At 43.0% G+C, this 16,067-nt stretch overlaps 1 protein-coding gene across 4 annotated transcripts in view; it reads left to right on the forward strand.

Annotated features, from left to right (window-relative positions):
• Positions 1-431: 431 nt before the first annotated feature.
• The window catches only part of PDGFA (platelet derived growth factor subunit A), a 31,670-nt gene continuing 16,034 nt past the window's right edge, over positions 432-16,067 (forward strand). For all 4 annotated transcript variants that reach the window (XR_002909193.2, XR_002909194.2, XM_024219472.2 and 1 more), the window contains exons 1-4: positions 432-957; positions 2,541-2,637; positions 10,839-10,943; positions 13,736-13,923. Coding sequence is in view for 2 of the 4 variants with exons in the window: in XM_024219472.2 (XP_024075240.1) it covers positions 895-957; positions 2,541-2,637; positions 10,839-10,943; positions 13,736-13,923 (453 nt within the window). In the remaining 2 variants the exon portion in view is untranslated. The remainder of the gene's footprint in view (positions 958-2,540; positions 2,638-10,838; positions 10,944-13,735; positions 13,924-16,067) is intronic.

Below are 16,067 nucleotides of genomic sequence, written 5' to 3' on the forward strand. Positions count from 1 at the left end.
CCAGCCCCTCCCACTACTTGTTGTTTGCTGCCTGGAGTACTCGGGGGGGGGGGGGGGAGGGAGGCGCATGGGGGTGGGAGGGTGCCTGTGGTATATTCTCCTCCTCGGGATTATTTCACACTCCAGACAGCTCAAGAACCCACCCTGGGAGTTCCGATTCCTCGCTCCGATCGGCCGAGCCGGTGCCGGGCCCCCGGGGATTTAAACCTGGCTTTTCTCCCGTGCAAAGTGGGGAAGAAACTGCACCAGGCAGCCTGTGATCTTGCAATATTGCTCCGGTTTATCTTTTTTTAACCTCACCCCAGCCGGGGGGGAGGGGAAAGCGGGGGGAGGCATTTTTCAGCAAGAGAAACATTTCGATCCCTATAAATAAAGATCCATTGACAAGGAGGAAAAGAAAGGTGGGGGGAGTGGAGGGCCGGATATGGGGGGGGGGTGCGATCTTGCAATAAATAAATAATTAAAGGAACCTGCTGCTGCTGCTGGGGTTTGCCTCCTGCCGGGGAAGGGAGGCGGGTTTGAAGCGCTCCCGCACGTCTGGAGGGGGGCGAGCTTGTCTCAGACAGGTGATGGGCGTTTCGGCTGCGCTCCGGATTGACTCCTTGGGTTTCACTTTGGTCTGATCTAAGCAAATATGCAGAAGTACCGGCTGGTCTAGTCCTAAAGCCAAGAGGAGCGCGCGAGAGAGCAGCAGAAGCGGAGCTCCTCTAGCAAAGGGAACATACAAACCCCCCAAGCCCCCCCCACCACACCTCAACGTGGACGAAGAGCCGCACGCCTCACCCGTGTCTTTCCCCGAGGGATGGTACTGAATTCCCCAGCCACAGGAGCCGGGCTGGAGCTCCGACACAGCGCCCTTGCCTTTGATTCGTGCCCCAAGTGTATTAGAACGCGATGAGGACCTGGGCTTGCATTTTGCTGATAGGTTTTTGCTACCTTCCCTTCGCGTTTCCTGAGGTAGGTGAGACTGGCTTCTTGCATTGTTAATTCCTAGTGCTCAGCCGCGGCGGGGGGTTGGAAAGAGTGTTTAGAAGGTCGTTTGGGAGGGGGGGAAAGCTCCTAGTTTTAACCTGGGAGATCGTTTGTTAGTGTCCTCCAGGGCATCTCTCAGTCTTGCTGCCGGTGGAAGCGATTCACCACTGTTGCTAGAATTTTGCAAAGGCAAAAACAAGTTGCCATGTAGCGTGCAAATGGGCGAACAGAATGACCGTGCATTTTGCTCCAGGGCTGTTTGCTGGCTGCATGCTCTTTGGGGAAAAAATAAAGAAATACCCTCCCCCGTTACAGTTTTCTACACCCATCGGAACGCCAACAGCCTTGGGATTATTTGCAAAGAAATCCGTGCTCGGACCTGTTGTTGCATGGCAAGGAGAAGGAATTATAGCGCAGTTTCCTGCTAACAAGAAACTAGAATGAAACCGCTAATAAAATGACCGAGGAGCAGTTACTATATTGGGTTCATATACACACACGATCTGTGTTTAAGACCGAAATCATTTAAAACCTCCTCTCCCCTCTTCAGAGCTGAAGTTGTTCTTATGCGGCCAAAAATGTAAAAATAAATTTTCCTGTACCTATTTATTTGGAGTCCAACCAGGGAAAAGTGGGTTCTAGTCTGACCTAAACCCATTTGTATATTCCTACCGTGTGGTCAGTAGATTCCTATGGAGCGAGATCTAAGAGAAACATGATTTTCTGTCTCTCTGGGGATTATTACAGGTGGCCATTTGTAGGGAAAGATTTGAGGGAATTTGTAGGACAATTGAAACCCCACTTTGCCTCTCGCTAGCGGCACAAGGCACATGCTCACCCCCAAAGCATCGTGCCTGGGGGGTTATTATTATTATTGTAAGTTTCATTTTCGTTTGTACCTACAGCGTGGGTACTTGTAGGCTCGCCTTCGGTCTAGGATACATGATTTCTCTCTGCTTCCCGACAGACGTTAGGGAAAGGTGCTGACGCCCTGGGTTGGGATGAGCTTATAAACAGCTTGAAAACTTTGTTTTATCCCCTTCCTGTAAGTTTCTGGGAGATTTAAGGATCTCTCCACCTGGCAGAAACTTTAAACCAGATCAAAGATGAAAGTGTTAAACAATTGCTCAGGGGTTTGGGTTTCAGAGTCGTGGCGCATTTCAACTTGATCTCTTCTGCTGGTGATGGCTCTATGAAATCATAAACACCTCTAGTCACCCTCTCTCTCCGCCGGCCTATGCACAACAGCGGGGCTATCAAGGGGCGGCGAACGCAAACCAAACACGGTGGAGGGGAGATTTTAAATGTCTAATCGAAACACGTCCAGCAAAACCCTCCAGCGCAAGGCGATGCCTAAAATGAGTTACTTGAAAACGTTAAGCAAGGAGCCTGTTTAATAGAATTTCACGCGCAAAGCCCCATTCCACTTGCGTAGTGGGGAGCAGGGTAGAATCAGCTCGGAGCTTTCAGGGGTGTCTATGGGCACACAGCCTGCAGTGCTGATGTACTCGGAGGTGATCCTGGAGCAGGCGGGGGAAGCAATGATTCGGTGTTTTGTCTGTTTGAAGGAAGCTGAAATCCCCCAGGAGCTAATCGAGAGACTGGCTCACAGCGAAATCCACAGCATCCGCGATTTGCAGCGCCTCCTGGAGATTGATTCCGTAGGTAAATTATTCTCTTTCCTTCCTTCCCTTTTTATTCCACTGTTCAGAGGGGTGGCACCTGGGCCCACAGATCAGCACGTGTCTGTTTGTGGGGTTGGCTTTAAAGAGACGGTTTCTGAATATTCCATTCACTCGTTTCCAGCGCTGGGTGGGCCGACAGACCTAGCCCAAAGATCAGAATCCAAAGCAGGGAAACCAGACTATGATGAGGACTCAGGCGTTTCTCCCCAATCCCAGCAGGGTTCTTAGAAAAGTCCAAGAACAGTTACCCCAGGCAAGGATCTATTTCCAAAACAGGCATATTTTACATTTAAAAATGAAACCATCAAAAAGTGAGCAGACACCAAATAAACTTGGTGCACATATTTCTCGGTATAATATTAATGTTGGTGACCTTTGTACTGTCAGACCTCTTTATCAGCAAAAAAGAATTTCCATAATATTTATTGTTGTTATTCCACTGCACCGTTATCTTTAAACTACTGTGTGAGAGTCATTTAAAATATTTGCAACAATATTTATGAATGAAGTAATGTCTCTCCAAGATCTGGGGCTTATTGAAAGGAAAATAAACTGTCCATACTGATTTTAAACAGGAACCTTCCTATGGAGCTTACAGATACTCATTCAGAAGAGAATAGCAGGAGGTTATTTTCTGCACCATTAGGCTTGTGAGACTGTACAATTCACTAATGTTCTACTCTGGAACAAATCATTGCAGTATTGAATCAAATCTCAGAATCATTGCATTATTGAGTCAGAATCATTACATTTCAGTTGATACACTTAGCAGTTGGTGGTTTCTTCAGTTAGTTTGTGAAAGAATAAAACAAACAGATGCATCCTCCATGAACCAAGGGTAAACCTCTACCTTTCTAAAAGCACAAACAAAAAGTCAATGAACTGTTGCTTGCATTGGTAGATCTCCATTTAAACCATATGGGATGCATTCTGGTAAAATATAGACTAGGCTCAATCCCCTTCATTCAATGTGGCAACATCTTTTTAAATATTAACGTAATCGTCTTATTTTTTTTAAAGCGAAGTAATAGTGAACAGAAATGTACCAGAAACATAGTTTACAGACACGGCTTTCCTTTTTCATGATGCTGAGCAGTAACTGGTGTCCCATTAAACTGAAGTTTCAAATACTCATCTCATTCACACTGCTTTGCCATAATGGCTGATTACTAAAACCGTTAAACACATTCTTTCTTCAAAAACCCTCTTATCCAGCTTGATTTTGGATTGGGCTGAAATTTTTAGAGACAGAAGTTCTGCTCTGCTAGTATTTATGTCATTGGGATTAAAGAAGCTTTCACAATAGGGACAAAATAAGGAATCCATATGTCCCCACCTAAAATTGTGCTTTATGCCATTCAAGTGCATAAGGACCTAATCCTGATCCCATTGGAGTCAGTGAGTATTTTAGCTCCTGTGGGAGATGCCTGAGCACTTGGGAATTTGAACAGATTTTTTTTTTATTTCCTGTGCCTTTGAGTCAATAATTGGTAGATACAAGACTATATTATTTTAAAATATGTCAGTGAATGGAGCAGATCAGAGGAACTTATTCCAGGCTATAATTACTTACCTAATTGCAAATATCAAGCAGAAACAGTACTGAAAAATTAAGAAGTTAACCATAAGTGTGTTATTTCATTTTGCTGTTTTACTGCAAAGCATCCGTCAGAAAGCACCAGAGAAACAGGAAATATAAATATTTTAATATTTGAACATGAAACATTAATATTTTAGGGCATGAATTTATAAAAATCCCTATTAAGGATCCAGTCCTGCACCTTTATTTTTACTTATGTGAGTAGTCCTTATCCAAGCATTAAATTCTATTACTCTATTCTGACTAATGGTTTCAGGACTGGGCCTTGATGGAGGTAGATAGTCATTTACAATCTTAGTTTATGCTTAAACACATCACTGGGCCCAATACTGAAGTCTTTACTTGAATGAGTAATCCTTAGACCCCAAGTATTATTATAGCTATACAAAATCAATTAAAATGGAATTCAGTGGGCATAGTTTGGAGATAAAGGATTGCAGGATTGGGCGTGTTTATTGTATGTGAGGTTAGCATGGGCTAGAAAGTCAGATGTCTGATGGTTAGCACTGCTAAGATAATATTTCACTCAATACTCTTTCTTTCAGTTTAATGTATTTGTTACTTAGAATAATAACTGCATTTTAAAAGGGTTGGTTCAGTTAAGATCGATGCAGCAGTTATGTTAGTGTTTTTGCAGCATTTACTCTTTTAAATTATGGATTGCACAAAAAAACCCAAAACAAAACTCCACATAACCCATCCAATCATTACTTTCTCCCTCATTTTAGTGCATAACCTTGCAAATCCTGCCTCAAGTGACTAGCTCTATTAAACTCAATAGATCTTCTCAAGTGAGTAAGAATTGCTCTCCTGGGCAAAGGTTTGCAGAATCAGGCTTTCATGCAGTAAACGTCTGACTTCCCTAAGAAACCTATAGCTCAGTAAGGGGCAGAGTCAGTGGAAATTTGATGAGAGAGAGATCACTTTCTCTCTCACACTGTAAAACAAACACAGTGTATGTTTTTCACAAGTAAGTCTTGTAAGTCAGAGTGGGCAGCTCTTCCTTGCATTCTGACAGATTTTGACTTGATATTGCACTGCAAGGATGACTGATAACCCCTTCATAAAATTAGAAACCACACCCCCACACCATCTGGCATATTACTTAAAGAAAAACATTATCCAACATGGTGCTTATCAATGTTTTCAATAAAGAAAATCTGGGCCAAATTCTTCCTTGTTTGCCAGAAGCTGGGAATGGGCGACGGGATGGATTACTTGATGGTTACCTGTTCTGTTCATTCCCTTTGGCGCACCTGGCATTGGTCACTGTTGGAAGACAGGATACTGGGCTAGATGGACCTTTGGTCTGACCCAGTATGGCCATTCTTATGTTGTTATACTCTTATGGCCTGATCCTGCACTCCCTAGTCTAAGAAAACTACCATTGGAGGCAATAGGAGTTTTGTCTCAGTAAGGATCCCAGAAACAGGTCCCTATGAAAGTTACACGGATGTAAATCCATTGAGTTCCACTGAGAACAGAATCAAACCCTGTCTACTTAAAATATAAAGCATGCATGATCCCAGCAAGTAAATATCTCTAGCATTCAAGGTCCACAACTTGCTACTAATAGCTAAGAGAATAAATCACCAAAACAGAAGCATTTCATTTACTCTGCCTGCAAAATCTCTTTGGCTAGCAGTTCTTACCATTCACACACTACCCTCTCCCTTCTTTCCTGTGGGTGGTAGAGTTCATTTCATCATCTATTAGATTTGCCTCCTGCCTCATCACTGCTTGGACTGAGATGAGACTCTCCCACAGAGGGAACAATAGTTTCCCTGTACTAGTGGATGATGGAGCATCAACCAGGAAATTCTAGTGCTACTACAATGCTAAATTCTAATGGTGTATTATAAAATAACACACATACAGAAAAATTGCTATTATATTAGTTCATTAAATCACAAAGAGTCTAATTCATTAAAATCTCCTGTTGACTTTAGTGGTCTTTGGACCAAACCCCAGTTTAAAAATGGACAAGAATGCAGATATTATCTTCTATTAGGCCAGCTGGAAACAGTGAAGGAGGCAAGCTTTTGAGATATGTGTCTGTATTTTGCTCTCTTCTCCCCTCTCCCCCCGCCCTCTGCCCCCAGACATGATGTAGGGAATGTGGCTCTGGAAAGCTTAAATACTATAATGTTATTCTTTTTAGATACTAAATTACAACTCTGTACAGAAAAATGCATCCTACGTGTTACTATTTTAATTTCTTTTAGTAGATCAAAGTTTAAAACTTAGACAATCTCTGAGTTTGGATGTCACAAGGGCATATTTTACACCGGATAGAAATATGATCAAACTGTCTGATTTTGCCTTGGGCTTTTGGGAGTAGGACTGATTTGTAAGAGAGATTGTATTTGTTATTGTACATTGTATTGAATTCCTGAAAGAGAGACAATGAGAATTTCATAAGCTGATGATGATACCAGGAATCTTGGGCTTCCATTTTTTGTACAGACATTGAGATGATACTTATTTAGCAGAATACAAGTAAGCACACCATTTGGGACTGTACCTTATGCACAAAAATTACATGTGAAAACGAGGACACTATACAGATATATAAGTATTTATATGACAGTTGCTTTAGTTTTAGGGCACTTTTCACATGCTTATTTAGAGAGTACAGTAATCACATTACTGGCAGAGTGTCATAGGAACGCTGAGATTTATGTATTAGCTACTCCTTGACATAGTGGAAAAATGCCAATCTAACAAAAAGAACAATTTCAACTACATTAAGGGACCGACCAGAGCTAATTGCTAGATTTTTTTCTACCCATCATCAAAATGTTGTCAGTGCATCAGTGCATAAAAGATTAAAGAGAAATTACTTGATCAGCTGCCATGAAAACATTTGTTTTATTAAATGAACTACCCCATCTTAAAAGAGAGTGGCATTCATCTTGCTCAGCACAGCATCCTCAAAGTTGACTTAGCGACCAGTACTTTGCAACATTTATAAATTGGGAATCATACTTTTTCCTATATAGTCACATTTCTCAACTCTGCTCTCAGGACCTGATCCTGCAAGGTGCTTAGCACCCACAGCTCTCAGTGACTTAATAGGGAGTTCAGGAAACTCTGCATTTCTGAGGCACTTGGTCCCCTGCAGCTTCATTCTCTTGATCACTGCTATCTTGTGGGGAAATTGACATAATTTCTGACACCGTTCGTTCAGGAGCCCGGTTGTCAAATCACGAGTTTATTTCCAGGCTTCAACAGTCACCAGGAGAGTTCTATTCTGGATTGCTGAAACAGCATTGTTCTAACTATTAAAATGGCAAAAATTCCTCTTCTTTCATTGATTTTAGTGGAAGTTAGAAGCCTAAATACCTTTGTGGGCCCAGATGCCAAGAGGGATACAATATAGGCCAACTGCTTTCAGCACTTTAGCACAGTTCTTACAATAACCACATGCGCCACAACTCGGCTTATAAAAAGACACCAATGATTGAGTGAAAAAAAAGCATTTTGTATGCATGTTTCATAATGCATTTAGATTTCAGTGGAACTTGTTTTACAGTCAGCTGTGTTAGCAGTAGGGTAGCTCTACTCTTTTTGCTCTCAGGAATTGTACCCAGCTGGGCATATGGTTGTGAACTAATTGCATTTTATAGTGATACATCAAGACACAATATAAGCCAAGGGCCTTCAGCGCCTTACAAGTTATCTTATAATAAGCACATCCAACATGTCATTTTGCTTATAAACTGGTGGTAGAATAAGGCTAAATGGAATTCTGAGTTGTGCAACTGTGGTCCCATAAACACGGGGTTTAACATAGTGGTTAGTTGATGAGATTACTTCCTGGATCTTACCCGATTCATAAAGCAATATAGTATGACTGAGTTATGCTAAATAGGAGCTTTGCCTAATAAGGGACAGAGGATTGGAATCTGGTACTCAGGGCTGCTCTACTGCTGGCATCACAATTCATTTCTTTTTTCAGCAAGATGGCTGCTACCAGCAGGAGGCTAGGCTCAGGAGTATCAGTTTTACAGATAGTCTTTACTTTTTAAACACTGTTTGCAGGTAAGCAGAATAACTTGGCGCCCTGTGCAAGTCAGGCGCTTGTGCTAAGCAGAATGAATGCAGCTTGCTTTTGAATAGAGTGACCATATTTCCCCAAAGAGAAAACGGGACACCCCACGTGCCGGCCTGTGCCCGCCCCGCTACCCACCCACTCGCAGGGCCAGCCTGAGGTCCCCCCTCCCTGGGGCCACCTGAGACCCTCTCCCGCCCACCCGGGACTGGCCTGAGGTCCCCTCCCACCCAGGGCCAGCTCAAGTCCCCCCAAGCCGCTCTCCTTAGCCCTCCCTTCAGCGCAGGACCGGTGTTGCCACTCCCCCCGCCCCCACATGTACTTCCAGACCCCGCTACGGGTCGCACCCCACTTTTTTTTTGCAAAACTGTGCATTTGTCGCGTTTGTTGTTGCCAACTGATGATCAGTTGGCAAGAGCCAATGGGATAAATGCACAGTTTTGCCAAAAAAGTCGGGATGGCTGGGAGAGGGCTTAAAAAAGGGACTGTCCCGGCCAGAACGGGACATATGGTCGCCCTGCTTTTGAACGATAGTTTCTTGCATCAAAGAGAGAGATGTAGCCAGCGCTTATTGAGCGCCCAGCATATGGGAAATCATTAAGGATTTGGTCCTGTGAGGTGGTGAGTACTCGCAGACCCCATTGAGTAAAATTGACAGGCCAGATGCTCAGCTAGTGTAAATCAACATAGCTTTGCTCTGCTAAGAGTGGAAGGATGGCCTAGTGGTATTGGGGTAGGACTTGGGAGACCTGGATTCAGTTCCCAGATCAGCTACCTACTTCCTATTATTTTACAGATAGGAAACTGAGGTACAGGGTGGATTAAGTGACATATCCTAGGTGACCTTGGATATGTCACTTAATCCACCCCAGACCTCAGTTTCCTATCTGTAAAATGGGAGCAATATTTCCTTACCCTACAAGGGTGTTGTGAGGCTACAAGCTGTTAGTGACCGCAAGGTGTTCAGACACTCCTGTGATGAAGGCCACATATGTACCTAGATAGATGGGGTTCAAAGGGGCTATGCTGATTTACACAGGATCAGTCCCACTGTCTTAGGAAATGGGCAGGATTTGCCAACAGAGGAGTGGAAGTGTTTGCTGGAGGCTACAATTGCATAGCCTACTTAGTCTGCTTTTTTCCACTTATAAGAAAAGAGGAATTACACACTTGAGGGCATGTGATTCCTTCTAAGGGTGCTGAAGGCACCTGGCCTCTGTCTTTATGTCTCACTATGCACCCGAGGCATGCAATTATTTCACAGCCGCACGCTCTGTTGGGTGTGATTCCTTGTATGTGGGGGGTGCGGGGTGGGGGAAGGAGTCGGTTTATTTATAGAGCAGCCATGTGTGATCCATACTGTTAACATAGCTGAGTGTAAAACAGGTTCCACTACAGTCTGGATACATTATGAAACATGCATATAAATGTACTGGAAGCAGAAAGGACTGCAGAGTTTAGAAGGCGTGCAAAGCTATAGAAAACAGGAGACCATTACATGCTGTTAGCAAGCAGAGAGTATAATTGATTTTTTGTACGCCACCCACTTGCATTTTTTATGCATATTACAGTTCTCCTTGAAGGCATCGGTGAAACCTATAAAATATCCCATTATGTCACAGAGGGCATTCCAATAGGCAGATTACCACACATACGAGATGTGTTGGAATTTAGTTACATTTCAGTCTGCATTTTGTTTATACCAGCAATGCAGTAAGTATGTGCTCATAGCCTTCAGAAACCCACTGCATGTGACACGACCTGGACTGCTTCATTTCACAAAACCAAATAGTGGAGCGGTCGTTTTGTTGTTGTATATGATAAATGAAATGCCAAGTTTTCCATCTTTGCTCTTTCTCATGGCCCTTTAACCCATGTGGTAGGCTTATTTAGGGAATGAGACAAGCCTGGATGCAATCCCAGAGTCTGCAGTAGCTTCAGATGCCCCTCCAAAGGTTAGGGTACTTCACAAGGGATTTGTTCTGCAACAGAGAGACCAAAAGGAAACCCAAACTAGTTATTGCTTGTCCTTGAGTTAGCCAGACAAGAGAAAGTTTATAGGAACAGTATTATTACTACATCACCATATTTTGTGTTGTGTAGACTCACACCGCCAGAACTCTTGGAACTTCTTATAAGAGAACTTCAATCTGTGTATTAGCAGCATGAAATATTGTTATTCTGATTTCTACACCTAGATTCAATTAGAAAGTTAATTATGCCTTTCACAGGAAAAATGCAACGGAATTAAAACAGAATTGCCCCTGTATCATACAACACAGAGAGTTTCTATATTTTTCCATAAAACAAATATTAAAGAGTTAAAAATGCATATGTTTGTGTGAGAAATTCTGCCCTTATGCCCCTGCTGTTTTATTGGCAGGAGTCTCACAGGATTGTATATTAAGACAGGATTTGATCCTGTTAGTATGGCTGATGCATATTCTTATCCATTAATGGGGCAGAATTAAAGTGACTGTCGTGCTTATGACACAGTAAAGGTCTGATATTGTGTTTTCTACTTTAGGATATGACGATGTTTCAGAAACAGACTTGAGATCTCATAGTGTTCATTCTGCTAAACATGTCCAAGAGAATCACCCTGTACCCATTCGCAGAAAAAGAAGCATTGGTAAGAAACAACAAGCTATTTGTGCTTAAAGAACAAAATCGTGGGGGGCTCCTTTGATTAGTCATGCAAGACACTTCATTGTGCAACATAAAAAGTAGAAAGTAAAATGGTCTTTTCCTTTGAGTATGTCACTTTTCCAAAGTCAGTTGTTGCATCAGTCACCTTCTGCTGGGTAATCGATCCACAAGAGACAAGCATGAATAAATTCTTTACATTCACTTTCTTGTTGCAGCATGTTAAAAGGGAGACCTTGGTTAGAAAATGTGGCGATATTCAATGTATAATTCGGAGTGTGGGGAACAACTACTACAATGTGCTTTTTTTAAAAAACATCAACAGTTGGTAGAGTTTTCAGGACAGAAGCTCTAGAAAAGGAAACAGCTTGACTCTTTAATTCCAAACCAGTTTATCCAAAAATTGAGAGGAAGACTGAAGTGCTATGACATTAATTCCCATATTACACAAGGGACCAGGCATGTTTACAAGGCATTTTTCTAATAAGTATTAAATGATGGTTTCAAACAAAAGCCTGGATATAAAATGAAATAGATGTTAATTGACTTCAAAATGGCATTTTTATGCAACTACCCTTGTTACAAGTGATTAGAACTTACTGATTTACTATTTAACTTATCTTTGGAAAACATGCATATTCTTATATGCTGTGGGTAATTCTTAATCAGTATATTTTAACTTTAGGCTAAGAGCCCATGAAACGTATAGCAGAGCACACTGTCAGCATGGATTTGCTGTGTGAATTGGCAACTGCACACTTATCACACTGAACCCCTCTAGAGGACAATGCTTCTGAAACCACCTGCTACATTTGGCGCCTTATTCTGTAATGTGCTGAATGCTTCCCATTTCAAGTCAACGGGAATGGCGGTCTTAGCATTTGGCAGGAGCTGCCCGGTATCCAGGGCCGGCTCCAGGCACCAGCATTCCAAGCAGGTGCTTGGGGCGGCAGTCTGCAAGGGGCGGCAGTCCGTGTGCTTTTGCCGCCCCAAGCAGCGCGCCGAACTGCCGCCGCGGACAGGGGAGGGGGCAGTCCGTGTGCGTTAGGGCGGCACGCGCGTTTCCGCGGCGGCGGCAATTCGGCGGCAGCTTCTATGTTCAGCTGCCCGCGGCGGCAATTCGGCGGCGGCTTCTGTCTTCCGGCTGAAGACAGAAGCTGCCGCCGAATTGCTGCCGCCGCGGAAATGCGTGTGCCGCCCTACATGACACACTGACTGCCCCCGCCGTCTGTGGCGGCAATTCGGCGCGCTGCTTAGGGCGGCAAAAACAGTAGAGCCGGCTCTGCCGGTATCTCGCACTATCAGGCCCTTAATTGGCCTAGTTTACAGCATTGTAGGGAGTGAGAAGCATCCTTCCTCTGCTGTGATATTTACCCACCCTATAGATTTCAGAGTGGTAGCCCTGTTAGTCTGTATCAGCAAAAAGAACGAGGTGCCACAAGTACTCCTCGTTCTTTCCACCCTATAGAGTTGTTTTTAAGCTTCCTCTGGGGGCTTGCCCATCAAAATGGACCTCTTCCCAAACCAAATCAAAGCAAATGTGATCCTAGGCTTTCTAGTTATGGGTTCAAACCAGATCACATTTTCTTCACTTTATACTTCTATTGAGGATATTGAAGAGCATCCCGACTTCATCACACCCCACCAGCTTAGTCTCTTTAACTGGACAGCAAAAAACAAGCTGCCTTCAAATAAATTCTCACCATTCAAATTTCCCCGTTGGGGCTGCCATAACAGAGATAAAGCATTCTTTGCCAGCCCGTCTGGTCCTGGAGTCAAGAATGTCACTTCTTGAGTAGTCCTAGCTCTTATCATCCCAGGCTGCAAGAGATCTCAGGTTTGTGGATCTTGGGTTGTTCATATGTCAGCGTAATGCACTGTGACTAAGCTGTCACCTAGCAATATCTCACAACATTGCTTTATTGCACAGCAAACATTATACAGCTAACCCTCAAAAGCCTGAAACCTTTGCTTGTAAACTGGTCTTTCAGCACCAGGAAGTTGCTGTAGATTGAGACCTGGTAAAATAATTTGCTCAGCTGAACATAGTATTATAGTCACTTTGGTTATGCTATTCTCATGGTTTCGCCTTGTTAAAAAAATCAAGCCATGCATAATTTCCCCAGCTTCATTCAGAAATAAGGAGTGCTGCCATTTGTATGACAGCTTGGTGTTAAGACCACTTCAGAACTGAAAGTTGGAGAAGGTTTTGTCATAAACAAAGGGATGGTGCATGGTGTAGAAATTACAGAAGCAGATTGTGTGCAGTTTATTACATGTGCTTTGTATGTGTGAAATATACATAGATGCACATTATGGCCCTTATCCTGGAAAATAGCAAAGCTTCCACTGACTTCTGTGGTTCAGGACCAGTCCCTATCCAGCTACTTATCAGGAACTAGTACAACAGTGAGAGTTTCAGACGGTGTCCTTGCCTGCTGTCACCTTTCAGACAGTCTGTGCCTCCCATTTATTTGTCCACGCTCTGAGCTGAATTGGAACTTGAGCGGTGGAAAGCCCTCATCTCGTGATCTGGGTGTTTGGAGCAACTCAGGCTTCACTCTGGGGTAGCATGCGCAAATGAACAGGAGGCAAGCAGTAACAGCTTATCCAAGCCCAGCACAAAGGCTTATCGTTAATGTCAGCAATAGGAGCATAGAGCACCTGTCGCAAAAGCCTGGGTGGGAATCACTCTCTTAAGCACATAGTAGTGTAAGCACGTGTGCTCTAAAGCGAGAACAGCTGTTCACCTGGAAGTTTGGGTTCTTCTGTTTGCAGAGGAAGCCATTCCTGCCGTCTGCAAAACAAGAACTGTTATATATGAGATACCTCGGAGTCAGATCGATCCCACGTCTGCTAATTTCCTGATATGGCCACCGTGCGTGGAGGTGAAACGTTGTACTGGCTGTTGCAACACCAGCAGCGTGAAATGCCAGCCGTCACGGATACATCACAGAAGTGTCAAGGTGAGCAAATTATGATTGGAGGGACATTAATGTAAGAGTTTGGGAGCTTCAGACATTCTTGTGTGCATCCCACTTAGCATCTACCTTTACCACCCTCGTCCTAGCAAAGTCAGTCAGATATCTTGCTCCCTTGTAAGTGAGCAGATGCCTTTCATAAAATATGATTAGTGGAAAATGTTATTTTTGGATTTGATTTTCATGGATTCCTTTCATTTTCCTTTATATCTAAAAAAATAAAAAATGTTTTTGATTGTGTCTTTCCCACGATCTCTTCCAGAACAGCTCTTGAATTTAAAAGATAGAATGACTCCAGGGGCATTGGACTGCAAAATCCACTGCACAGAATTACGTTTCTTTAATTAAATATTGTGCAGCCTAAATTGGTCTTTTATATGTGACAATATAACACTTTTGATCTGAAAAAATGTCTTCCAAATTATTGTATCCCTGGGGATAAGAGACTCAAGGCTTCATGCTATATTTATTCATTAAGCAAAATCCATTTCTCCTTGCCATAGGCTTCCGGTAAATATTACATGAAGTTAATGGTATTTCTTGTATTTTGCTCTCGTTTATATCAGTGCAATTCAGTAGTTACTCTGCTGAAGTCAACGGAGTTGCACCAGCATGAGTGAGATCAGAATCACACTTCATTAACCTCTGGGCCCCATGCTTGACTGCAAATTCTAAGGTCAAAATTCTGTTTTTTAAAAACTCAAATATGGATTTGCCTGATAGGATATAATGAGTGCAGCAGCCACTGTGGTTTACTGAATAATTATAAGAGGTGCTGCTAACACATTTATTTGGTCATCGCACATTCCAAGTACAAAGTGTGACATCCCAACCAATTATGAATTATCTGAACCCACAAAAAAGTGTCTGAGCAGAAGTTTTTTAAATGGGTGAAGAACAGTTTCACACTTCGATAAGCTGGAAAACATCTGAACAGATTTTTTCAGTCTTTCCAAAAATAATTATACTTTACACTTATATGGCATCATTCCTTTGTGGATCTTGATACTCTTTGCAAATATAATTAAAAAAAAAAAAAAAAAAAGAAAAAAAAAATCAGGGACAACACAATTAACTGCTGGGCTGAGAACAAAGTGGAGAAGTCTAAGCCCCAAAGTTTAAGCCATTTAAAATAGAGACTTAGAATGAAAGTGCCTCCCTACCTGTAACCATGATGTCACTGGTGAGTGCAATGCTATCATCTTTGGGTCCAGTCCTGCTTCCATTGAGTTGTCTGGGCCAGATTCTATCGTTAATATGCTGACATGGTGCAAAGAGGTGAAAATCAGGCCGCATATGCTGAGCAGAGAATTTCCCTGGCTGATGAGAATTCCCTGCTGGTGCATCTGTACCACAACCTAGTCTCCACCCCTCCATCTCCCACTGAACTGTAGGGGGCAGGGAGTGAGTGAGCTGGGTAGTCTGCCACAGCAATCCCCCACTGGCATAGGATGTATTAAGGAACGTAAGCCAGTGATAGAGTTTAAAACTTAGGCAGCAGCTTTAAGTTATGTCACTGCTGGGGCTGTCATCTCCCCACTATTACTGCGCCAAGGAATCTGCCTCACTGTCTCACACAGTTCAGTGATGCAGCATTGGTCCCTTCAGGATTACATTCATATTACTGGGGTAAGTTAAAAGTAACCCTATCAGGCAAGATGATTTTTATGGCAGCATTAATAAGTTGACACCAATGGTATCGATATACATGTCGGCCAGTTCTTCAGAAAATTCCAAGGCAAGTCCCCTGCTCCAAACAGTAATTAAGTAGCAAGAAGGACAGGAGGTCAAACAGAAACAGGATGCTCATTGTCGAGGTTGCCCACTGACCCCACAGTCACATTAGAAATCTGTGAACAGAATCTGTATTTGTTTCCTCCAGAGTCGGCTTCTCTTGTAGGCTTTGATATAATTAATTGTTGGATGAGCCTTTTGGAAATCCTGTATTTAGAGCTCAGTGGGTGTGCATGCCATTATCTAGCAAAGCCCAGCATGAGGGTCCCAGGAAAGGTAGGAGTTGTTTTGGGGGGCTTGTCTGGGTTATTCCTGGAATGCAGTTGAGAGCTCTCTTGTTTTTTCCATGATGTCAGGCTGGATAAAAGCGCTCTTTTGATTAGCACTGAAAGGGC

The sequence above is a fragment of the Terrapene carolina genome, unplaced genomic scaffold, assembly GCF_002925995.2.
Source record: "Terrapene carolina triunguis isolate 2854851 unplaced genomic scaffold, T_m_triunguis-2.0 Scaffold93, whole genome shotgun sequence".
Taxonomy (NCBI): Eukaryota; Metazoa; Chordata; order Testudines; family Emydidae; genus Terrapene; species Terrapene triunguis.